General features: G+C 45.0%; 1 protein-coding gene and 1 long non-coding RNA gene across 2 annotated transcripts; one reads left to right on the plus strand and one right to left on the minus strand.

Moving 5' to 3' along the window:
• The first annotated feature begins 908 nt into the window (after positions 1-908).
• On the plus strand, positions 909-24770 carry HHLA1 (HHLA1 neighbor of OC90). The gene is made up of 16 exons (XM_019651279.1): positions 909-987; positions 2032-2091; positions 4836-4895; positions 5757-5837; positions 6443-6526; positions 6631-6714; positions 8276-8359; positions 9897-9953; positions 10054-10146; positions 12560-12802; positions 14673-14921; positions 17707-17775; positions 18108-18188; positions 20195-20351; positions 22803-22885; positions 24450-24770. Exons 1-16 carry the CDS (start codon positions 909-911, stop codon positions 24491-24493), a joined length of 1608 nt encoding a protein of 535 aa, XP_019506824.1. The 3' UTR covers positions 24494-24770.
• LOC109387423 (uncharacterized) lies at positions 15664-18633 on the minus strand. Its single transcript, XR_002124993.1, has 3 exons — positions 18050-18633; positions 16352-16516; positions 15664-15899 (listed from the first exon to the last, which is right to left on the minus strand). It is a non-coding gene; the product is annotated as an uncharacterized LOC109387423 (long non-coding RNA).

Raw genomic sequence — 24770 nt, forward strand, 5'->3', positions numbered from 1 at the left:
ATCAAGTCTGTGCAGCCCACATGTTAAATGAGCATTACATTAATACCAACACATAGAGATTTTGTAGTTATTAAGTGATATTGTGTGTCAGACAGCATTCTGTGTGGTGTCTGGCACACAGAAAGCACTCAGTAAATTGTCACCATTATTCTTATTAGTCTCAGCTTTAACTGTCATGCTGATTCTGCACAGCAAATTCTCAGGAGAATTTCTGGGACGTAGTGCTGCAGAGAAGGAAAGAAAGTGTGAACGAACACTCACATACACTCGTATAATAATTTTTTTCCTGTTTATAAGCAACAGTGATGCGCAGTTGGGGGGCATTTTCCTTCTACACAACCAGAAAAACCATAGAAAAGACATTGATGTCTCCCTGAATATGCATGCATGCCCCTCTCATATTCCCAGATCTCCTGCAGTTATGTAGGGCCACATGAATAATTCTGGCATGGGCTGTAAATAAAAGTGAGTGTGTCACTTCTTGCCAAAGCATTTAAGAATTGGTGCATAACCCTGCAGCTCTCTCCCTTCCACTGCACAATGAATCAATGACTAAGGAGGCTACAGGGGCCAGATGGAGTACGCTAACACAGTGGAACCTCCATTAACGGGGGTCCCTGAGTGACTGTGTGGAGCAGAGTTCCCCACACCAATTTGCAGCGACTGTGGACTACAAACAAGAAATCAACTTTTGTTGCTGAATTAAGTCAATGAGATTATGGAGTTAACTTGTTACCTCAGCATAACCTAACCTATCCTACCTATACAAAGCCTTTTTACAGATTGCATTTCTAATGATATCCCGTGAGTGTTCTCAAGGATATTCTGCATTACTGTCGATAGTAATCCAGTCTGTTTCCTCCAAGTGCTTGCTTGCTTGCTTCCAGGTGGTCCAGAATATCACGACTATGCCAGGCTTCCTGGTACACGGTCCTCCAGGGAGGCTATGCATGAGCCTAGCATGTGTCCTGTCCCTTTGGAACACAGGTGGGTCAAGAAGTAGCTGTTCTAAGTTTGGGTATTTATTGTGCTTTAGAGACTGGCAGCAGCCAACATTTCAGGCCAGAATCCTACGTAGTTTGATCGAAGTGTCAATAATAAACTCCTGATTTCTGGATTTGTCCTTTGACTTTTGGGGTTTGAGTCCCATTTATGCTATAGAATTATCTGCTCCTCCACTGTTACAGCTCTTGTTCAAACCATCGTCTTCTCTTTCCTGGACCTCTAAGACAGCTCCCTGTGTCTCCTCTTGTCTCTCTACGATCCATTCTCTGCTCACCAGCCTAAGTGATCTTTTTGTAAATCTCATTACATCACCTTCCAAGTTCTTCCCTCACGTCTCCCCACCTCAAAAAAAATTATTCAATGATGCTTACTTGTTTTTGGATCATATCCCAAGTCCTTTACACGATCTACCTGAGACTGTCCACCTTGTCTCTGCCAGTTCCTACAATCCCCTATCTCCTTCATTCTCCTGTTCCATCACCGTTAGCCTCTTTCAGTTCTTCAAGGCAATCAATACTCACGCCCACCTCAGACCCTGGGCACATCTTGTTATCTGTGCACTGAACAACCCCTCAGCCAGGGAGAGCTTTCAGATCACTGAGATTACATCAGGCTCCCTGTTACACACCCTCAAATTGCCCTTCTAACTGTCTAATATTGTTTGTAATGACATCCTGAGTCTATGTCCTCGATGTCTGCTTTTCCAACTAGACAATAATCTCTGAAAGGATGGAGTCTGTATCCATTTATTCATCATACTACCCCAGCATCTAACACACTCAATGCCTATGAAAGTCCAGGTGCTGAATAATATGCTCAATCACTAGTAGTATTACTGTTGGTCAATAAATATTTGATAACTAAAGGGTCACACGAATAGACAAACCACATGTGGGATTTTAAGCAAGTCACTTCACCAGTCCAGATCATGATTTTCTCATCTTTAAAATGAGTAGTTTGGATTAATTCCCTCTGAGTCGTCTCTGGATTATAATTGTTCTGATGAAAACTTTTTTTTTATTTTAGTGTCCGCTATTAAAGAAGAAGCAAAAAAGGAAAAGGCCATAACCTTCCTACCTACAACAGGTAAACGGGCAGGTAGTCCCCCCCACTCACTCTGTCTTGGGCAAATTCCTTGGCTTCCCGAAGCCTCACTTTCTCTATCTGTCAAATGGAGATTGTATCTGTATTTCAAGCTCTAACAGTCATAGGTCCTATGAGGTTCTGATTGCTTTATGGTTCATGGAACACCTGGATTTTCAAAATCTTATTAAATCCAAAGACTCTCACATTCTATTTGCACCAGAAGATTTCATAATGGGAGGTATTGTTGTGCGCCATCATCACCTTTGTAATAAATTCCAGCTTTCTTTTCTGATGGTCTGAAACTGGCCATGCAGCAAGATGGTGAGGTCATTGTAACATGAAGGACATATGAGTCGGGCTGGGTTTCTGTTCCTAACTTTTTGGTAAATACACTGAATAATTTTTTGGTATATTTCTCATTTGGGGAAGGGAGATGAAGATTCTTTATTTTTTCAATTTTATTTATTTTTAATTAGTACCTGCACATGGCTCAAAATGCAAATGGTACAAAAGTGTGCAGTTAAAATGCATCCCCACTTCCCTTTCCCACCAGACACCAGTTGTACCAATTTCTTGTGTCTAAGCAGAGTACTTTTCAATAAATATCTCCCATACTTAAGCCTCCAATTTTCTCCTCTTTAAATGGGAACGGCAATTTCTGCTCTATAGGTAATCATAAAGGATAAAAGGTGATAAAATACTAAGCATACATGAGTATGAAAAATACCAAATACCTTCTATTTTAAAAATACTACAGTGGTGGCCTTTTTATCCAAAAAGAGAACAATAGTTTTATACGATCTGTTGATTTATTTGAAAAGGCTTCTGTGTGACGTCCTATTCAGAAATCCTTACTTCAGGTGTGTCTAGTGCATACTTCAAATATTGTTTCCAACATCCATCCACTGAAATTTTTATTTCAGTGCCTGGAAATGAAGTTTGTAATTATAAAAAAGAGTGGCAGAAATCATGTTTCCTTCATGAAAGGAGTGGTGTTCAAGAAATGTTCTTAGTTAAGATGATGGATGGCACAGGGCCCATCTTTCTGGCTCGACAGGTGTAGGGGTCCTGCGAGCTCAGCATCCCTGCAGCCTGGAGCTCTGAGCCCAGCGACCCCAGTTCCTCACCTGCACGGAGCACCCTTCTTCTCAGCCAGGTAACAGGCGAGGTCCATCTCCGATCCTGCAGCCACTTCAGAGAGGACCACTCAGGCAGAGTGCCCTTCAGAGCACCTGAGGCAGAGAGACGGAATCTCCCAAACCAGACTTCCTTTCGTCATAACATAACCACCACCTCTCGTGGCCACATTGTAGGGAAAGGGAGTGATAGCCCCCCCTACCTCTAACCCCAAAGCGCTGGTATTTAACCAGAAAGCTTGATAATCAGTGAAAGGCCAAACTGGCTGACAACAGTTGACTGGACTTGAGTTCTAAGAGGGCGCTTGGCAAACAGGGGGACAACCTAAGCGTTCATCCACAGATGAATAGGTAAAGAAAGTGTGGTATTCCTGCACCATGGAATATTATTCAGCTTTAACAAAGAAGACAACCCTGCCATCTGCAACAACATGGATAAAGCTGGAAGACATTATGCTGAGCAAAATAAGTCAGCAGAAGAACAAATACCATAGGATACCATTGCTATGAGGAATCTAAAATCATCAGATTCATAGAAGCAGAAAGAAGAAAGGTGGCTGTGTGGGGCTCGGGGGAGGGGAGCAGGGCCACTTTTCCCTTTTCTGGCCTCAAGGTCCTCAGCCTTCAAAGGGAGTGTTGTACGAGGTGACGCCTAAGGATGTTATAAATTGTGTGAGGCTGTGGTTCCACGATACTATTTTATTCATGAAAACTTTTATTTCAGGGCCTGGAAATGAAGTTAAGAAGGAAAAAGCAGGGGCTCTCCCTAGTGCAACAGGTAACTAGGCCAGGCGTAAGCCCTGGCTGACTCTGTAACACTGTGACTCAGGGATGCATTTGCCAGCCTCTCTGTGCCTTGGTTTTTTTTTCATCTGTAAAATGGGCATAAAGCACCCCCTCCATTGGAACGAACTCTGAAAAAAAATCATTGCAACAACAATAATAGTAACAAATGCTGAGTGATTCAACGGCATCCCATCCAAGACAGTGGGTCTTTCAGGCCTCGGCATTATGCCCCTCCACGGGAGCCTTCTGCATTCCCCCAGGCCAGGTTGCGTGCCCTGAGACGAGTGCTCACAGCAACCCATTCTTCCTTGTTTGACGCTCCTCAGGTGCAATTACAAGTGAATCTCCCTCTTCCCACCTGAGCCACAGACAGTAAACTTCACGGAGGTGGGTGGACACCTGGTCCTTTCCCTCGACCTCTTTACACCCAACACCTAGTGTATTGCTTGGCCCTCCGTGAGTATTTGTTGAATGGGTAAAGAATGAATGCACACCTTGGGCATTTCAAATTTCCCTCTGTCATTTTCTTCTTTGGTACCACGAACGTTGCCAAGTGGGCAAGTGGTCTGATATTTTGGAAGGGCCCATGCTCTGCAGCTCTAGGAAGTAGACACTGATCCCTTCATTACCCGGACTCAGCTGTGCAAATTTAGGCAAGTTCCTTGTCCTCTCTGAGCCTCAGTTTCCCTATCCGGTAAAGGGGTAGGGTAGATTAGCCCCACTGCTTCAGAATCACCTTGCCTGACCTCTGAGTCTTCTCCAACAACGTGGAGCTGGGGGTGGAGGCCCCAATTTCTCCCCTGAAGCCTTTTCTCTTCCCAGTGTCTGGCCTTGGAGGAGAAGAGAAGAAGGAAAAGAGGGTGGCGTTTCTGGATACCACAGGTGAGTCCCCCACCCTCCTGGGGCTCCATGGGTGGCCTGGGCTGCTGAGGAAATTATCCCACTTCTCTGGACCCCACTCGCGATTCCCACAGCGAGATAACAGCATCCCTCCAGCCTTCTGATCGCCTTAGCCATACAATTATCTGAACATTAACTAAATGTTGAAAAAGCCAATGTTTGTACAAACATAAAGAGCATCAACCATTATTTCCACCTTGTCAACTGTGGTTTGCAAAGCTTCAGGGAACAGCTGGAAGGAGGGAGGGCCCGCAGCGTCTTTCCCCTCAGCTGCACGCTGCCAATATCTGAACAACAGCTAACTGACTGATTGATGGATCAATTGATAACTGATTTTGGCCCTGATGTCTGGGCCACACAGGCCTGAATTAAATCTGAATCTCCGTGGTTGGAGCCCAAGCATGGGAATTATGATATTAAAACGATCTTTCCAGTGACACCAGTGCCCAGCCAGGTGTGAGCACCTGTCAGACGAGGTGGTCATTCCCAAATACAACACGTCGGGAGCTCCTGTCCTTTCCTTGGGCTCCCCAGATATGCGAGTGTTTCCCACCAATCTCTACCCTCTCCAATGCAGAGACCAAACATTCCTTAAAATAGGGGTTCCTTGTGCTGCCCCCAGACTTCTTCCATCGTCTCTGTCTTGTCACAATGTACGCCAGTGGCTGTCCCCTGCTGAGAGCAGAGACTGCCTTTTATCGTCAAACTCCTTGTGTCCGGAAAAGGGTGTGAGGTCAGTAAATGGTCAAAAAGGGGGCACGTCTGTCTGAACATTGGAAACGAGGAACTTTTTCTGTTACCAACAAAAGCCAGCCGGTGACGTTCTCTCCGAATCTCTTTCAGAGTTGCCTGCAAGGGCGGTGGATCTGTCAGAACTTAACCTGACAGAGCTGGTGAACGGGATGCTGAGCAGAGCCTTGAAAGGTAACATTTGCTGAAAAGCACAATCCAGGCCCATTTTTGCATGTAGCAGCTTCCCTTCCGGACGCTCTGACTTGGGCAAGACACCTCATGCTGCCGTGTCCCAGCTTCTCCGTGTTCAGAGAGGAGGATGGGCTTAGCTCATGATGGGACTGAACACACCCGAGCGAAGCAGGAGGTTGGCCAGCATTTTGAGAGCAAACTATATTCCAAACGTAGCATGTGCGCTGGCATTTTTAATCATAATGATATCTTGAGAGAATTGCTAGAGCTTAAGGGCCAATTGGAAAAGATAGCCACGTGACATACGTGTATTTTTGCTTTTTTTGTTTTGTTTTGCTTTTGTTTATTATTTTCGGTTTCTATTTTTGTATTGTTCATTTTTGTTATTGATTTTTATTACTTGTTTGTTGTATTGTTAATTTCTATTATTCATTTACTCAGTTATATTATGGCTTATAATATAACACAATGTAATATATAATTTTCATATATATTTTATATACAATTTTTATATAATTTTATGTATAATTTCTATATAATGTTTATAATATAATATAATATAATGATATAATTTGCCTGTTTCTTTATCTTGATATCGTTGGCAGACAGCAAGAAGTTCTTCTCCTTGCTGAGCATCACGTCCTACAGTTCCTTCGCCTTCCACAAGCTTTCTGTGACCATTTACAACAGTAAGTGCTGCCCAGCCCTTCCTGGTGGCACTAACGGTGAGCCATGGGCCAGCAGGGTCAGGCTGTGCTGTCAAGATTGCTGTGTGGACTGCTTCTCTTCCCAGTTTCTAACCTGAAGACGGTGGACCCAGCCAAATTCCCCACGCGGTACTGCTACTGTTTAAACAATCGGACCAATGACCTATCAGGTGGGTGGGACTATCCAGGACGTTTGACTCTTTCCTGATTTTGCTTGTGCTCTTCTAGATAAGGTGGAATGAATTTTTGCTCCTCAGAATACAGATAGGAAAATGCAGACTCTATTATGCTTAAATGAGTGCACATTTCATCGTCCAAGAGAGTTTTTTTCTTGGTTTTTTACCCTAGAGACAGAGGGGTAAGAACAAAATGTTCACGCAGCTGTATTATTTATTTGTTTATGTATTTTTTTAGCTGAGCCATCCTTCCACCTCTTGGCAGCTCAGTGGCAGCTCAGTCGGACCGGGAATCGAACCGGCGACCCTGTTGCTCAGAGCTCACACAGCTTTGTTTTAATATTAAGGTCTGAGAAGAAGCTAAATATCCATCATTGGGAACGTGGTTAAATAGTCTACCATATAAACAGGCTTCAGAAAGCTGCCTTAGACAATACAAGTGAATGGATGTGGCTGGAGCTGGCCTACATATGGAAAAACTTCCATGACATTCTTAATTAGAAAAAGAAAGTTACAAAATAATATGTAGAATACAGTGTCACTGATGAAAAAACACATACATATGTGGGCACCGGATGGATGATTACCTCTGAGGAGACTGGGGTGTGTGGTTTAGATGGTTGATAAAGGGGGCCTCGTGTTATCTGATTTTTTTTTCAATGAGAGCATATTTATATATTAGTTACAATGAAAAAATTTAAAATATTACATGTTCCTTATCTTTCAGGAAGCCCAAAAAATAAAAATTAAAATTAAAATTACTCTCTCCCCACTAATTCACTCATTCAACAATTCTTTATGGAGCAGATACTACTAGTCAGACATGCTTCTGTGTGGGGGCACCAGACTGAGCAAAGGGGACGCCCTTCCCCTGCTCTCATGGAACTTCGATTCTGTGGGAAGAGACGGAAAGTAATTGAATAAAGTGAAAACACCCAGCATGTTGGCTGATAGGGTTACAGTGAGAACAATAAAGCAGGCAAGAGTGAGGAGGGATGTGATGGTGGGGAGGGCTGCTGTGTGCAGGGTGGTCAGGGAAGTCCTCTCTCATGAGATGATGATTGAGGGGTGACCTGCAGGAAGTGGGGAGACAGCCCTGGGGCCCCTGGAGACAGAGTGCTCCAGGCAAAAGCCGAGGCAGCAGAGAGAACGGCAGAGGCCAGTGTGCTGGAGCAGGTGAGCCGGGGCAGAGAGTCGTGGAAAATGAGCTCTGAATGGTGAGGGTGAGGCAGAAAGGGTGTTGCAGATCATGTAGAAGTTTGTGGGATAACTGGGGAACACAAATCAGAAAAACCACTATTCAACAACATGGCCTTGCACAGCTCTTTGGCGATGGAAAAGAAAGGGGATGATAGTTGTGGGTCCAAAAGTTTTCTGCCTGCCTGAGGTTGAGACTGTTTTTATATTTAGTGGCATTTCTCTAATGACTGTTAATATTCCTCAGTTCACTGAACTGAATCAAACTTGTAAAATCTATTCTGACAACTCCAAATACGATATACTTTCTCCCTCTACCAAGTCTCAGAAATGTCAACCTCCTCATTCTGTCTTCTAGACTTCACAGCTCTACTGGTGGACATCATTGGAAATTCTACCAGCTACCTCACAGAGATTTTCAAGTCGACCTCCATCCTTTCAGGTACATTTATCTTGAAAATGCTTGGCCATTTGAGATTTGGCGTCCAACATGGAAGATCACCAAACCTAGTAGACCCCCTCCCCCCACAAAACCCGTGTCACAGGCCAGGCTGCAGGGAAGTTTTAATCCGGCAATCTGTGTGGTCCGGTTCCAACCACCAGTATCTGAAGGTATCAGAGATATTCCTGGAGTCCAAAACATTGGAGGAAGACTCCAAGGCTCAAAGTTGTGCAAAACCCAGGCAGACTCAAGAAAGCAGCTTCTGCTGGACAGCTGAGCTCCCATGTTAAATGTGGGAAACTTGAGGTTCAGAGAGGTTGGCTATTTTGCTCAAGGTTGTTCAGGATTCAGATTTAGAGCTACATGGAGCCGAAGCACATGCCTGATGGACAATTGAGAAAGACATGCCTCATTTATAAGATGGCTTCATATAACCCCCAGGCAGTTCACATTCTCCTGAGGACCCACTTTGCAAAGCACAGGTCTAGTCAACAGCCCAACACTTGATGTCATCAGCTACACGACAAAGTAACTACTGTTTTGCAAGCAGGGAGATGGAGAGAAAGAGGAATGTGAATAGATGCCATTAAGTGGCATGGGCTCTTCTAAGGGCTTTCCATGAATTTTCTCATTGGAGCCTCATTACAACCTTGCTGGGTAGCTACTATATTTATCCCCCACTTTACAGGTGAGGAAACTGTGGCACAGAGATGTTAAGTAACCTGCCCAAGATCACTCTGCAGGCGATCCAGGTCTGAAGTCCATGCTGTTGGTCACTATGTTAATACATAAAATAATAGTAGCACATTAGCAGTAACAATCATTATTATTATGACTATTTACTGAGCTCTTCTCTCTGCCAGGCACCACTCTTAGCGCTTCACACACATTATCTCATTGGATCGTCATAACCATCCTACCAGGGATGTGCGACCACATGTCCATACTCTTTTAGGCAGCATCTTCAGGGACAAGTGTGTTGAATTCAGAAGTTTTCAGACTTTTGGAAGGTCTAATGTGGTGTCCACACCATACATGATATAACACCTCTAACAGCATCCAGGATAGCCTGCTGTAATTAAACACATTCATAGTCATTTGGCGGAGTGCTTGACCCTTTACAGGAAGTGGGATAAACTCTATAATCAGCCTCACCTCTGTCAAGTCCACCAAATGAGTTTGGGTACAAAACTCACACAAAACCTTCTATCTTACAGAGATTTGGGGATTTGGAAATTGCAAATAAAGGACTGTGGGATTTGAATCTTAACCATTTTAAAGATGGGTAGCCAGTAAGTGACAGAGCTGATGTAACCAGGGAAGCTGACCCCAGAGTGTGGCCCTTAGCCATTACATTATACTGCATCCCACCTCCCCCCAATAATCAAGGAAATCAGGGTTGCCTCAAAAGTAAGGAGTTAGCTTCCTTTTCCAAGAGCATCCTAAGCCAGGTGTTTCCAGCTTAATTTTTATTTCAACCAAAGACTTTGCAGCTTCAGACCCATTCCTACGTCTTGTGTGCTGGTTTGTCTTACAGTGAGTCAAACAAATGAATCTGACTGCATCTTCATCTGTGTCATGACAGGAAAGTCAGGTGAGCCCCCAGCCATTCTCTGACAAACTCCCTGGAGCATTAAGCAAAGTCTCTTATCAGGCGAGCCCAAGATTTGACCCTGTTGGTGGGACTTTTGCAGGAAGAAACCTTTCTGACTTCTGGGAGATGGCAGAAAAGTCTCCTGTTATCAATTACACCTTTACCAGCAGCCTGTCTGGTGTTCTGGGTGAGTGTACCTCCCAAACTCTTGCTCTAAAGCCTCCAGGCCAGGGTCCCATCTAGCAAACTGAAGACTAAGTGCGGCCGGCAGGTATCTCCTTTAGCCACACTGTATTAACATGTAAGGATTTTGTCAGTTTAAAAATTTTTTTAATTTCTAGATTGTTTTGCAAAAGAAGATCTGGCAATCTTGGATGCCCCTGCCAACGCATGGCATCAAGCAACTGGAGTTTACTAGCTGCTGCCTCCACATCCCCCACTAGGAGGGCCATCTTTCTCTCATTTTCCATAGTCATTTCTGCTCTCTATTGCCTTGAACGTTTTTCTCACATTAACTACTGGGCTTTGTTGTAGACGTCACTCTAATAATCAGCCCCCACCCAACCATCCTCTGCCTCTCCACACACTCCATCTACTCTTCCTGTCTTTTCCATGGCACCAGTCAGCATTTTTGGAACCACCTTTAAGCCCTCTTTCTCCCTTACATTTAACTGTCATTTCTAGCTGAATAAAGTTTCTGGAATCTGGGTGGTCCTCCAAGACCACCCTTGCTACTGCTTGCCATCTACCTTTGGACTGTAATAGCCTCCTAACCAGCTCCCCTTGACCCAGTCACGTATTTCTCTAGAGCATCCATCCATTGCCATAGAGGGATAGTCTTAACATACGATGGGGTTGACTCTTCTCTGCTCAGAATTCCCATCAACAGCAGAGAGTCCAAAGTCCTCTGCGTGGAGTGCACCTTTCTCTGTCATCAAGCCCACTCTCGTCTCCTGCTCTCATTTTCCATGAAGCTTCTGTTCAAACTACACTGAAATTCCTTCCTCTTCTTGCAGATGATGTGCCTCTCCATGCCCCTGCAAATTTGCTCATGCTATTATCTCAGTCTAGATCTCCTTCTTTACTTTTCTATATTTCAGAACCCAAATTGTCGGTCTCCAGCTCAGCTGCTGCCTCCTCTTTCATAAACGTCCTGCAATCAAAATTAATCTTCTAGGACCCGACATCATAGCACTTGTCCGTCATTGGGACTCTGTGTTACTCCAGGTTACATCACAGTTGACCTTATATGTGTGTCTCTTCACTGACTGGTGCTTGAAGGCAGAGACTAAGTCTGCCTCCGCCCTCAGTGCTTTGCACAGTACCTTATAAACTGTAGGTTCTTTATGAATGTTTTAGAGTCAAATAAAGTGTATGATAAATCCCCAGTCCCATTTCAGTGGGCTACCTTGATTTGCTTTTATTGTAGAGCATCTCCTAGGTATGCTGAGGAAAACACCTCAGTTCGTGTGGAATGAGGCTGCTTGATAAGGCGATGAAATGGGCAGTTGGTGGGCTCTCTTCACCTGTCTAATTCTGAGGACAAATTGGATGGTTGCGTCAATCTCACTTATCAAGAGATTCCTTCCATGACCTTCCCACCCCCAAACTCAATTATGTCTCCTCTTGGGTGCTCCTTCAGTAAAGCTCTCCAAGCAGCAAATGCTTGGGGAAAGAGAACAAGTTGGCAATCAGGTTGATGTGCCTGGTAATCAGTCACCTGGCTGAGTGATGGTTTGATTGGGCAGCACTTAGTCCCACGTGCAATCAATCTGGGAGCAAGGACCAGGCTTCTACTGCATGTGGAATGTTACTGAGCCCAGAAGTCAAGCAGGAGAAAGGAAACTAGGCTACAGGGCCGCTGTCTACAATTGCACAGGATGTGCCCTACACACGGTTACCTGCAGAACGGGCAAGTGGGGGTCAAAATCACACCTGTCTGCAGGCCAACGTTCTACCACCCAGAGGAAGGCACCCTATGGGCTAGTGGGAGGAAGCCCGTCATCCTAATATCAGTCCCCATCTCGTAAGCCTTCCTGAAGGGAGATGGAGGTAAAATGAACACCTGAGCCTCTTCTTCCATTTCTTCACAAAGCATCCAAGACACTGGGGAGAGAGCCCTCTGAATTACGCCTTCCTGCTGTCTCTGTGGGGCTGTCTTTGAAGCAGTTTCCACCTAGCAGTTCCTGATTCCCCTAAATCCCACCTCTGGTCCCCAGTCACAATGGCGGGGCACGTGGAGCAACCCTGGACGACTTCCGGGGACAAGTGCCAGAGCCACAGGGGGGCTGAGGGCTGAGAAGCGGCCCAAGGACTCTGAGGGTCCAGGTTCCATTCAGGAAATGCGTCAAGTGCCTGATACTTTTGTGGTCTGACAGCTTTGCATTCTGTTCACAGTGCTTCTTCACATGGCTTTTTCAGAGACTGATATTTTAGGCTAATTTGCCATTGAAGGAGAAACCCTAGTTTGGGGACATAGGGTGCTGGTCCGAGCAAGGTGTGAATCTCTGCATTCTGAATATTTGCTGTGTGGGAACCTTTCAGGGGCACAACAGTCGTTTGTGTTCAAAGTTAAAGCTGTCATTGATGCCCCCCTGAATGTGCAGCAACCAGGGGGACAGCCGGGCCTTCAAAGCTCACACCCACAAGCCAGGAAACAGCACCAAGGACAATCCCTCCACGCCGAGCCCAGAGCCCTGGCGTGTCTGCTCTGAGAACCTCTCCCTGGACAGATCCAGCTCATCCTTCAGAGGCGGGAGAGCAGACCATGAACATGAACAGGCTCCCTGAGCTTCACGCCAGGACTGCGGCTGCGCCGGGCCGCGCCATTGCCACGCTCCCAGCCTTGGGTAAGGAGCTTCCTCACCCTTTCCTCTCCTGCCCATTTCTCCTTCCTGTGCCCTCTGGGCTCACAAAAATAAGCAAAATCCTCCCTGCAACGCCTCTCTACCAACCCCTTCCTTCTTCAGCCTCCCTTAAGAGATCAATGTGAGCCAGCATGGGTTCGATACAGACAAAGACAACATATGTCACTGATATATGTTCTTCTAACATGTGCTTGTATAATTTTTTTATCTTGGAATAGTTTCAGACTCACAGGAAGTTGCACTTATAGTACAGAGAGCTCTCTGGTTCTCCATCCAGCATACCCCAGTGAGAATATATTACATACTTGGAGTATATTATAGCATAAGGTATTTTATTTCAGCAAAGCATTTATGAATATCTGTCCTGAAATTCACACTAAATGCTGAAACGCAGTCCCTCTATGGCAGGATTGGGTTAATTTGTAGCTGGCTGGCTAATGATGCCATGAACATATTAATGACTTGATGCCAGTCTGAAAAGCTGATGATGTGCCAAGAGGGTCCCCCTTCCCCACAATTTTGTGGGCATCATCAGTGGTGTAGTCACTGAAGATGCAAAAAGCATGCTTACAACTGGGATAGCTCTTTCTGTAAGAGTCAGTCCTGTCTCAGTGAGTTCCATCAATGGGTCAGTCATCAGAATTCATTCATTCATTCATTCATTCATTCATTCATTCATTCATCCATCCATCAAAACATGTATTTAATAGCAGACACCAGGCTAGCTGTAAACAACACAGCTCTGCCTACATTCCCTTTCTTTCCTGAGCTCACGGACCAGGGAAGGGGACATAGGCAAGTAAACCGATAGTTATTGTCCAGACTACAAAGAATTATTGTCCTGGAGAGCCCAGAGAGGAGGCTTCCCCGAGGAGGTAAGAAGTGATAGAGGCAGGCAGGCAGTGAGACAAGAATGGGGAAAAGGAATCAACTTCATTATCTAGAAAAGTCCTTAGTACAATAGCTACATTATGAAAATTACACAAAATTAGAAAGCCTTCCAGTATGATAAGAAAAAAATCCCAACAACACAAAGATGTGCTTGCTAGTGGCAAGAAAATTAATAAAATACCTAACTATATACTTAAGAGAAAAAGCGCTGGTTTTATGTAAAAAGAAAAAAAAACTACAGAATTTTAATGACACTAATAAAAACATAGTCGAATAAATGAAGCGGTATACCGTGTTCTGGGTAAGAAACCTGAATATTTTAAAGATGGCAACCATTCCTAACTTATCTTAGAGGTTTAAAGTCCTTCAAGGGGATTCATTTTGGAAAACTTGAAAACATAAATTTTAATTCTTACCATGGGAATGAATAAGTAAGAACATTTAGTAGTTGTTTAAGAGACCAATGAAGGAAAATTTGTCTTAATAACAATCCTGTGGTATTATAGGGTATTATTATTATTATCATCATCATCTCCATTTTAGTAATAAAACTAAAAAGAGTTTAATAACTTGTCCCAAAGTTGACAGCATGGAAAAGGCAAAAGCAGAATTTATCCCTCCGGGTCCTCTTACCTCAAACCCCCATCACCTTTCCACTGTGTCACATGGTTAGAAATGTATTTCTTAATATTGTGAGAACCAACTGTCCGCCAGACACACACCCCTGCTGATTGTTTGAGTGGCCAAGGGATTTGGAGAAATTTCTTTAATTGGTAGTGAGGAAAGTAAAGTTTAGTTTGGTCCATTCTTTCCAGTTCAGGGTAGAGTTTAAGTTCCTGGATTATCTACATTTTGCGCGTTCGTTGCATTTACCCTTTGACTACATTTGCATGTCATGTCAATTTTCTATCTGAATCGAAGTGGTCGAGCATAAAGCGCCTTGTTACTGTCACTTGTGCAGCTACCAGGAGAGTGGCCAGAACTCCATGGGTGACAGCCAACAGGCGGGCCTGGGCTTCCACATTACCCGGGCCCTGGGCTCAGACCATCGGTGAGAAAACACCTGGAGGGCCTCCTTGGGGAATACTTTCCTTTACATCAACATTGCCTGCAGAGGCCAAGGAGGTCATGACCACAAGCGGCCCTACTGGGCCTCCTGCGAGGACAGCAGCCACACATGGCAGCCCATCCCAGACCAGCCCAACCTCAGGTAAGAGAGGGTATTCTCTCCCACCTCCCCCACTTTTGAGCTAAATTTAGCATTGTCTGTTTTTAAAACCTTTTCTAAATGGTTGAACTAGAATACATGTGTAGGAAAGTCATAAAACATAAGTTAGCAGCATCATTAAACATCATAAAGTGAACTCTCTGACCTTTTCTTTACCCCATTCCTATTCCCACCTTTGAATGAATGAATGAATGAATGAAAAGTCCCTCTTCACAGGAATCTCTCACTTTCTCTCTCTTTTATGTACCCTCTTGACAATTTTTTTCTCCTTTTCCCCCTTTTCGCTGTCCATTAAACGAGTGACCACAAGAAGCTGACGTTGTTCGCCCCAGATAATTCAACTGCCTTTTTGACATAGTACTAATATGTATAAATATTATTATGTTACTTACATAGACATTAAATATATGCAATGTAATGTAACACACACATCAATTACATATATAAATATAATTATAGTATATACATTAATGTAATATGAGTAAGGCCTGAACTCTAGAAGTCAGGAAAAAAACTGTCAATGCCAATTTTGTGTGTATATGAGTATGTACTTACATGTGTGTGTGCATGTGTGTAATAAATACACGTAGAAACTAGAAAACAAAACAAAATAAGACTGGAAAGAAATTCACAACATAGTCACCTTGACTATATCTGGGAAGTAGATATGATTTTTATTTTTCTTCACTCTAACACTGTGAATTTTCCATATTTTCTACTCTTACCATCAAACAAAAAAAGGTGCCTTTATTTTAATCATTGACTCTGATACCTGCAGCCAGAGGCCCTTCTTCCAAGCTCACCACAGTCAATGCATCATTGCTTTGCTGTCCGTGTTCATGAACTTGACCTTCCTCCTCTGGAGGGCACGCTCTCCTCAAGGGCCCATATGTCATTAGTCTCCAGTTCCCCTGAAACACAGTAGGCCTTCAGTAAAAGTTTCTTGAATTGTCTGAATTTCTTAAGAAACAGAGGGGAAGGAGTAGATGAATTTTAATAAGCATAAATGTAAAGTCCTGGCTCAAAATCTCAATTGCATAAACAGATCTGGAAATACAAATTTTAATAGCTTTAATCAGCAAAACACCTGACGTAATTGCATAGGGAAAAATGAAAGCTAACGAGCTTGGGTTTGGCCAGCTGGACAACAGCAGGCAGCACAGCCCTGAGGCAATGAGCTCTGGTCCTTTATTTCAGATGCAGCAGGGTTGAAATCCTGGTTCTACTATGGCTGTGTGTCCCTAGGCAGTTTCTTGACCTCTCTGAGTCCCAGGTTTCTCATCTTTGAAATGGGAGTGATGCTACGTGCTTTTCAGAGTGGTGGTGATGATTAAATTAGGTGATGTCTGTAAGGTGTTCAGCTCAGCACTTAGCGTCTTGGAACCACTCCATCAATGGAACCCCCTACCAACCTTTCCTCCTGCACCCACAGCAGCAGCGGCATGGCCAGCTTCAGGAAACACGCTTTGGGAAGGGTGTTGACAAACAGGAGGCCCGCCAGAGGAGAGCACAGGCCTGCTCCTGCTTGGGTCCCTGTCAGCTCTCATCCTCTGCGATTCTGCAGTCACTTCGTTAAACTGTAAATAACAATCGCAGACAAGTAAACTCTGCATTTGGGTCGTGGTTAAGGCTGCTCAGTTTCTAGAAACACACCCAGGCAGCAAGCATTTACTGATGCCTCCTTCTGTGTTTATGGGGAACACATTCACACGCCTGAAAAGGAAGCAAAAGAAAATGCTGACTCACTCTAAGAAAAAGACAAAGGGAGGCCCGGAGTCATCTGTCTGTAAATGTGTCACACTGCTCATCTCCAGTACTAACTCAGTGGCCCTCCTGGAGCCTTGTTAAAGTTAACACTGCAACACCCACAGTCCTTGTAACATAATAATATGTTCCCAGGTGCATAATAAGTAACGAGCAGTGTTACAACACCAGGTGGGGTTGAGTCCCACGCTCTGAGACCCTTGCTTGCTTCTCACCACCTCCCCTCTCCCCTCTACGTCACCCTCTAGACCCCAGTTATGGCAAACTATCCCCCGCTCACTTCTCTGTGGTTCTTCTGTCCCAGAGATGTCACCTGTCCCCCAGGACCCCACCCCAGCTGATTTGGGTGCCCACCTTCCTTGCTCACGCTGCATGTCTACCTCTCCCCTTTCCTTCCACTTAGCCACACGAGTGAAATTGCCTGTTTTATCATCTTCCTCCTCATTCCCTCTAAGAAGGATGCTTTTGCTGGTTTTGCCAGAGGCCAGAATCTTGACAGCAAGGATCACATCCTCAAACCAGGTCCTCAAACCAGGACTTGTGAACATGATCCAAAGAATTGATGAGAGGAGCCCATGCTCTATTGTGAAGAGGACAGGCCATCCATAGGGGTGGGGATGGGGTAACTGTGTGCACTCAGACTCAGAGGAATGAGAAAGGCGTCATTTTCTCTCTGCCCAGGAGCACCTGGGCTTGGACACTCACTGCCCGGGTAGCACCATTCTGCTCCTGTGTAGTTACCAGTACTAACATGATTCCAAGGTCACCTACACACAATACCACAGTTTCTGCTGCGACTTACCCATCTCCTCCTCGATGCTGGAAGTGCCTCCACTGTGGGTTCTAGTTCTTACGCATTTCTGAATCCTCAGTGCCCTACCTGGTACCTGGCTTAACAACCAACGTTGGATGAATAGGGCAGGAGTGATGGCATAGGACCTCTGCTCCTGATTAGGCATCCTGAGAAGAAACGCAGGCTCACCTCTCTCTCATCTCATTCCAGGAACGCTCACCCCTGGCACACAGACTCCAAATCCAACCAAGGCACCGGCCCCCAAATATCCACAGGCAGGTAAGAGTGGGCTGCAAAGAGGAACCCAATACCACAGGCAAGAAACAGCTTAGGGACAGGGCCATGGTGGGACGGACAGGGGTGCCAGTAAGCAAACAAAGCTGGTTACTGTGCTTGACTGCGTTTAGCAGGAAAAGAGTCAGGAACAAGGGCTTTGCTGTTTTGTTAAATTGCCCTGTGATCGTGGATCAGTCGCTTCCTCCTTTTTAGCCCCAATGTCCCTGTAGATTTCGAGAGCTCCCTTATCTTTAGGGTGTCATGATTCTCTGCTCACCTGTATAACCCAAGACCATTTCCTTTTGATTTTTTGAGGCCATTCTTGCTCCTTGCAGATGATCTCCTCGCAGCGTGGCCGTTTACCCCTGGAGAAGAGCCAGCCCTGGTCCCAGGACCCCACCAAGTTCAAGCTTCAAGTATGTACCCGTGCCCTGTCCCTCCTACTGCTTTTGTTTGGTTTGGACGAGGTGGGGCAGCAAAATAGAAAGGAGGCGTGTTTGATAAATTTAGATTTGCACGGCTGGGATTCGAATCTTAGCTCTACCATTTACTGGCGAGGTGGCCTCTGGCACTCACCTTCCGGAATTCAGCCTCCTCCGCTGTCAGGCAAGAATAATAACAATGATTATGGGCACTAAACATGCCCCTTTGCCCCACAGGGTATTGTATTAAGTGAGATAATGTGTGTGGAAGTGATATGGAACTCTAGAGCTCCATATAATTGAATTCAGTCAAGTTTTATTGAGTGAGTGGCCATCTATTGAGACTGTGCCTTGCACTTTGCAAGTGGAAGTTTTTACAATGTTCTTATAATGAGCGTGATGTCAGCAGAGGGAGAGGAAGGAGGAAAGGATGACTCCAAAATTCATCCCTCCTTCACAGGGTGCAACTCACTTTTGTTCTGTTTTAAAGAACAGCCCGCCTTCCCCATCCCTGCACACGAATTCATAGGGAAATCTGGAGGAAACCCTGTCCTGGGTTTGGACCTGGGTTTTACGGACATCTGACAGAGGCTCGGGGCTTTGAGTTTCTGTGGTTTGTGCTGCATTTTCCCAGCATGTGGATGTGTCGCTGTCCTCTTTTCCATTGAGCCAGTTTCTGTAAGGGAGACAGGGATACACAGTGAGTCCTTCAAAGCTGGTTGAGCCCACGGGCCCCTCCCAGTCCTGAAGGCCTTTCTATACTAGTTTCCCGCCTGTCCCCAGACCATCCAGTCGTATGTCAACAGGACATTATTAAATGGCTGGAGCCAGCAGTCTCCTTTTTCATATCACCTCAGATCTGCCTCAGCCCCACCCTCAACCTGCAGTGAATGGTGAATGGGCTTTTCAGACACAAAGACGCGATTATGGTGCCATCAGCTATTATAACCCTTCCCTCCCCCCTACCCCACCCCCGCCGGGGTTCAAAAGAAATGCATTACTGGTGCGGATGGGGCCAGTTGTCAGACTGAGTTTTAGAAAACAAGCTGGCTATATATTTTTGTTGTTTGTGACATTAAGTCAGCTCTGACTCCTGGCGACCCTATGAATGGGCGACATCCGCTGTGCCCTGTCCTCACAGCCCTGCTCAGCTGCTGGAGACGCAGCCTACGGCTTCTTTTATGGACTCGGTCCATCTCGTATTTGCTCTGCCTCTTTTCCTGCGGCCTTCAATTTTTCCCAGCATTGCTGTCTTTCCCCAAGAACCCTGCCTTCAGCATCTACCTGTATCTATAGATCTTTATCTGAATCTATATTTATATATCTATATCTACCTATATAACTCTAACTGTCCATCCATCCATCCATCCATCCATCCATCCATCCATCCATCCATTCATCCATCCATTCATTCATCCTTCCTCCCATCCATCCATCCATGTAATGAGAAATAAAAGTATAAAATAAAGGGGTTCTGGCATCTTCCAATAAATGATTCTGCCCATCCACCAAAAAGTATACCACAAAGTCTTGACATTCACTCATTCATCCACTCACTAAATATTTATTGAGCTCCTACTGTGTACCAGGCAGTGGGCTATGCCTATTTTTAGTTTTTCTTTGCAATAATTCTGCAGGGTAGGGAACGTTATCTTCATTAAGCAATTTTAGTGAGTCCTACAGATAAAAACTGACTAAGCTTGAGGCCCAGATCTGTTTAATTCCAAAGCCTCTTCAATGTTTTAGATCCTTGTTTACTGTTTCCTCCCCAGTGAAATCATTTCTGATTTCCTCCTGGAACCGGACCCCCTCCATCTATCTCTCAGAGCTCTCACAGCAGCTTTACCGGGCAATGGCGCAGCAACGCCATGCTTACCTGTTTGTCTGAGAGTAACCGGAGATCAGCGGCAAGCCTGTATTCACCAAGCACAGTACCTAACAAAGGGAAGATACTTGTTAGATTCTTCTTGACTTGAATGGTCTGGGATTGTGTCTTCTAGGGTGTCCTCAGAGGCTCCTCAAAGAGGAAGCCATGACAGCTGCTCCTCTCACCGTGGCCACCCAGAAGCTCAACCCGTGCCTGATGGAGCTGTGCCGCTTTTTCCAGCAGTGCCTCTGCATGAGCCAGAGAAGGGACGTGAGGATAGCAGCCATGAGGTAACGTGGGCAGTTCTGCTTTGCCAGTATTTATAGCCTTTTTATTCTGTATGGCTCCTCTGCAGGCCACAGGTTTCCCAGCATTAAATAATCCTCAGAGAGGTGACAAGGGTACTTCAATGAGGTGGACTCTTCAGTGAGTCCGCTTCCAGACTGTCACCTCCTTGAGAACCAGGATGGGAGCTCATTCATTTCTGGGTCCCCAGATCCAAGTGCAGAGCATGACATTATAAGTGCCATTGAGTGCAGCCTAGTCGAGTCCAACTGAGTCAAGTCAAGTTGAGTTGAATTGAACTATGTCACATCTGATGGAATAATTACAGAGGATAATGAGCGGTCCCCAAACTCAAATGCTCTCAGCCTGGTGAGATTTGCTAAAAGGTAATAATCAGAAGATGTGTCCATCTAAATTCCAATTCTTTTATAAATCCCTATCAGTCATTTGCAGGCCAAATGAAAAGGCTGTAAAAGAAAATTAGAGGGCAGACCCCATCTTTAATTAAGAAGGTATAGATGTAGACAGTTTCCTGCTCTGGAAGGCTGACATACTATTTTTTCTTCTGGAATTTATTCTTGGCTGTAAACCCAGAACCAAGCAACATAGATGAATACCTCTGCTCCAGTGGCCTGAGGCCAGTCTCTCAGATCTTTAATGTTATTTTCCAAGACTACTCATGAGATCCTTCAGCTTTTCAAATCTCCATTATCCACTGGCTCTGAGCCCCGAGTTCAGATTCTCAGCCTTTTTCCATCGCTCCTTTCTGTCCCTGGTCTTGGGTCCCTCAACGAGTGCAAGATATTTCCTTTACCCAGACAGGAAAGTAAGCAAGAGCCATACGCCTGAGGGTGTTGGCAAGCAAGGTGGTGGCATTCATTCATGTAGAAGGGTAGCAGCATTCCTGCCTATATTTCCAGATTGTGGTGAGAACGAAATGAAATGAAATAACATACTTAACCGTTCCTGCAGAGTGCCTGGAAGATGTATGTCTGTGGTCGTTGGTGCCTTCCTCTCTTGTCCACTCTCATAGCCAAGTTTGAACCCCATCTCCAGCATCCTTGACATGTTTTAGCTGTGGCACCGAAATACCCAGGGGTCAGGACAGCTGCTGACCAAGCTTGACATGCCAGTGGTTGACCAGGGCTTTGAGATGTCACCTTGAGAATAGGAGGTTACAGGCTCACAGCAAAAGGAGCTCTGGTGATAGTCATCCTTCCATTCAACTCTTAGATCCACTCTGTTCTTTCTCTAGTCTGCTCTGCAATGTGAGGGTCTGACTGGTACATGCTACACTTCCCAGAATGCCTTGCCAGCCAGCTTCCTGTAAGTTTATCCAATAGGAGATACTTACAGGAGATCTTGGGCAGCAAATGGGAGAAGCCAGGGGGTTTCTCCCCCTTTATTTCTACTTCGAATAGTATTTCCCCTGTTGGCTCTTTCTAACCTCTTTATAGGTTAGAGTTCTTCTACCCCCTTTATAAGTAACTCCCAGTATTAAATTCCCTTTCCAGGACCACCTGGGTTCTGTTTTTCTCTGGCTGGGTCCTGACTCACATGGGTCTGATTGCTTGTTAGAATGGCAGTGTGTGCTGGCCTGGAGTGGAGTACGTGGGTTAAAATCCAGCGCTGCCATTTGAAAGCAGTGCATCCTTGGGCAAATCCATTTATCTCTGTGCCTTCGTTTCCTTAGGTTTAGTCTCTCATAAATTGAGGGTGATAGAACCTGGGAAATCTTTACAGCTAGCTCCCCAGAGTATGCTAGAATCACAGGATAATAGAGATGGGATAGAAATTAGAGCATGTTGAGCCCCCCATCCCAGGTGTGGGATTGAAAGGGAAGTGAATTTTCAGAGTCCTACAGTGAGCTTGTGTCACAGCCTGCCCTGAAAACACTTCTTTCTAATAATGTGATCAGTGCTCCTTTCACAGCAGCCCTTTGAAGTAATCTATGCAGTCACCAGCCAAGAGCGGGATATTATTTTGCCAAGTATTTGCTGCATGGCTAACTATAATGGCACTGTACACTCACTCTGTCTCACACACAAAATAGATAAACGGACGTTATCATTTACTGAGCACCTATTTTAAGCCAGGCAATGTGCAGGAGCCTTGCAAATGCTATCTCATTTAATCCCCATGATAACCTATGAGTTATCATAGGTTCTATTATTGCCTGTCCTTTGTAGATGAAAGAGCTAAGGCCCAGAGAATTAAGCAATCAGCCCAAAGTCACACATCTTCGTAAGGAATGATGCTAGGATTAAAAATAAGTCTTCCTGACTCTAAAGTCTACGCATTTTTCCTCATTCTGTACCTCTTCTCCCACACTCTATAAAGATCGAGAGGGGCTTCCTTGCTGTGAATAATTGGCCATTATCACGTTTTAAAATTCTGGTTCCTTCTAGCAGCCACAAAAGGTGGTGATTGCCCTCTACTGTGATTTAAATTTTTAGGGACTGTCTTGAATACTATTCCTGGTTTCTGAAGAATGCAACATACATCTGTCAGAGGGTGAAAAGGGTATCCCACTCACACAGTGAGTATACAACGTGATTATGTGATAACTCGTCAATAAATGCGTCCTTTGAAAAGGTTCTAGAACTCTGAGTGATTTTCCTGCCGAGGCAGGGGGCCACAAACTCATCTAATCATCACTAATTCTAGACAAAAAGAGCCTGATTCCTCTTCGCCTAACAGTTTGATGTTGGAAATGAGGTGTTAAAAAAGAAAAAAAAAAAGGAGTCAGACGGACCAAGTACTGTTGCTTTCTGCATGACCTTATCCTTGCTGAGTCCCCTTGTAAGCTAAAAATACAAACGAACAAAGAAAACTCAAACAGAAGACAGCCCCCGCGTATACACTCACATTCCCGACCAAAGCAAGTGTCTACAAGTTGAGAAAAGGGAGACAGCATGAGGTGCTGGGGGTGGGTGCATGGTACCTCTCTCCTCGTCCCGGTGGCATCAGCACCCCATTTTCTCTCAGAGACGCCAGACATCTTAGTTTTTCTCCCACTGCTGCAGACAAAAGCAGCTGATCCAGTCTATCTGGTCCCCAAACCAGTGGTTTGGCCATTTTATTGTGCCATCTACCTGAACTATCTCATCAAGGGACTCTGGCCTTCTAAAAATCATGTGACTATTTTGAACACTATGAAAAATCCCTTCTTAATGCAACCCAAATATAGGGTAGGTGATCATATCGTCCAGCCATCTTTTTTTTTTCTTAAAAAAGAAGTTTAGCCACCCAGTCCTTCCTTGTAGCACCTAAAGAATAGCTAATGGAAATCATATCACTCCCTAGAAACTGTTCTTATCCTGTAGCCCTCCGTTATCCCCCACTTCCCACAAACTACCATCTCAAAGCTTCTGTCTAGGCTTAATTTTCCAACTTACCCCTCAATAATGCTCCTGAAATCAAGCTTTCTGGCTCCCCTCTTGGTTTCTTTATACCTCCTCCATTTATTTTCATTTTGTTTTGCCTCAATACTTTCTTCTCTCTCACATGCATTCCCTTCTTCCTTACGCAAATCCATCACCCCACTTCTCCTGTCTTCTTTTTCCATCATCGCTTTTATTCTGCCACACAAAAGCCAGGCATTGGGAGCGGGGGAGTGGGGGAGCTCAGCATCCAACACAGAAGTCCCTTTATCAGGTGTGGGGAGAAGGAATAGGACATCTGGCAACCTTCTTCTAACTGAATAGCTCATCTTCTGCCCTTGCCACATTACAATCGCCTCACAAACAACATATTATGTTCACTGAGCAATATAATAATGACTTTAGATTAGCTTGATGCAAACTGGGGCGATGAGGGAGACATAGCCCGGTATTAGGAAAACATCACTGGACAGAGAGTGAAGAACGCGTGCTGCTTTCAACTTGACCTTGCTGCTAATTATTATACAGTAGCAAGGGGGTCTTGCAGAAGCTCTTTCTAGCTGTGCAAGTGGAAAGGGCTGATGGGTAGCCCCCCGTCCAGTGCCCTGCCACCTAGTCGTCCTCTAGAAGAGCCTGGCCCCATCGCTGCTACTGTCAGAATTTATGTCTCTGTAGCTTTTCCTTCTCAGTGCTTGAGCTCCCTCTTGTTTGTTTCCCCAGCCTTAAAACAAACGTGCCTTGAGAATATCTGCAAGTCTGTGTGAGGCCTTGAGAAAACAATGGGACCGAGCAATACATCGGGCTACGTCGCTTCACCCAGGCCCGAGTCGGCTGCGTTTGCAGAATTCACCTAGGCTCCAGGTAGATCAATTAATTGAAAGCGGTTCTTTTTGAAAATAGCATTTCTTTCTGTCCTGTGACTCTGCGGAAATATTGAAGGTGGGAGGCCGCCTGTCAGAAGCCTGACAATGAATGCAGTGATGCTAACTCCCCTGCCTGCTCCAAGGTCACAGACACTTAATATCAATGCTCAAGAAATGT

The sequence above is a fragment of the Hipposideros armiger genome, unplaced genomic scaffold, assembly GCF_001890085.2.
Source record: "Hipposideros armiger isolate ML-2016 unplaced genomic scaffold, ASM189008v1 scaffold_157, whole genome shotgun sequence".
In the NCBI taxonomy this organism is placed as follows: Eukaryota; Metazoa; Chordata; class Mammalia; order Chiroptera; family Hipposideridae; genus Hipposideros; species Hipposideros armiger.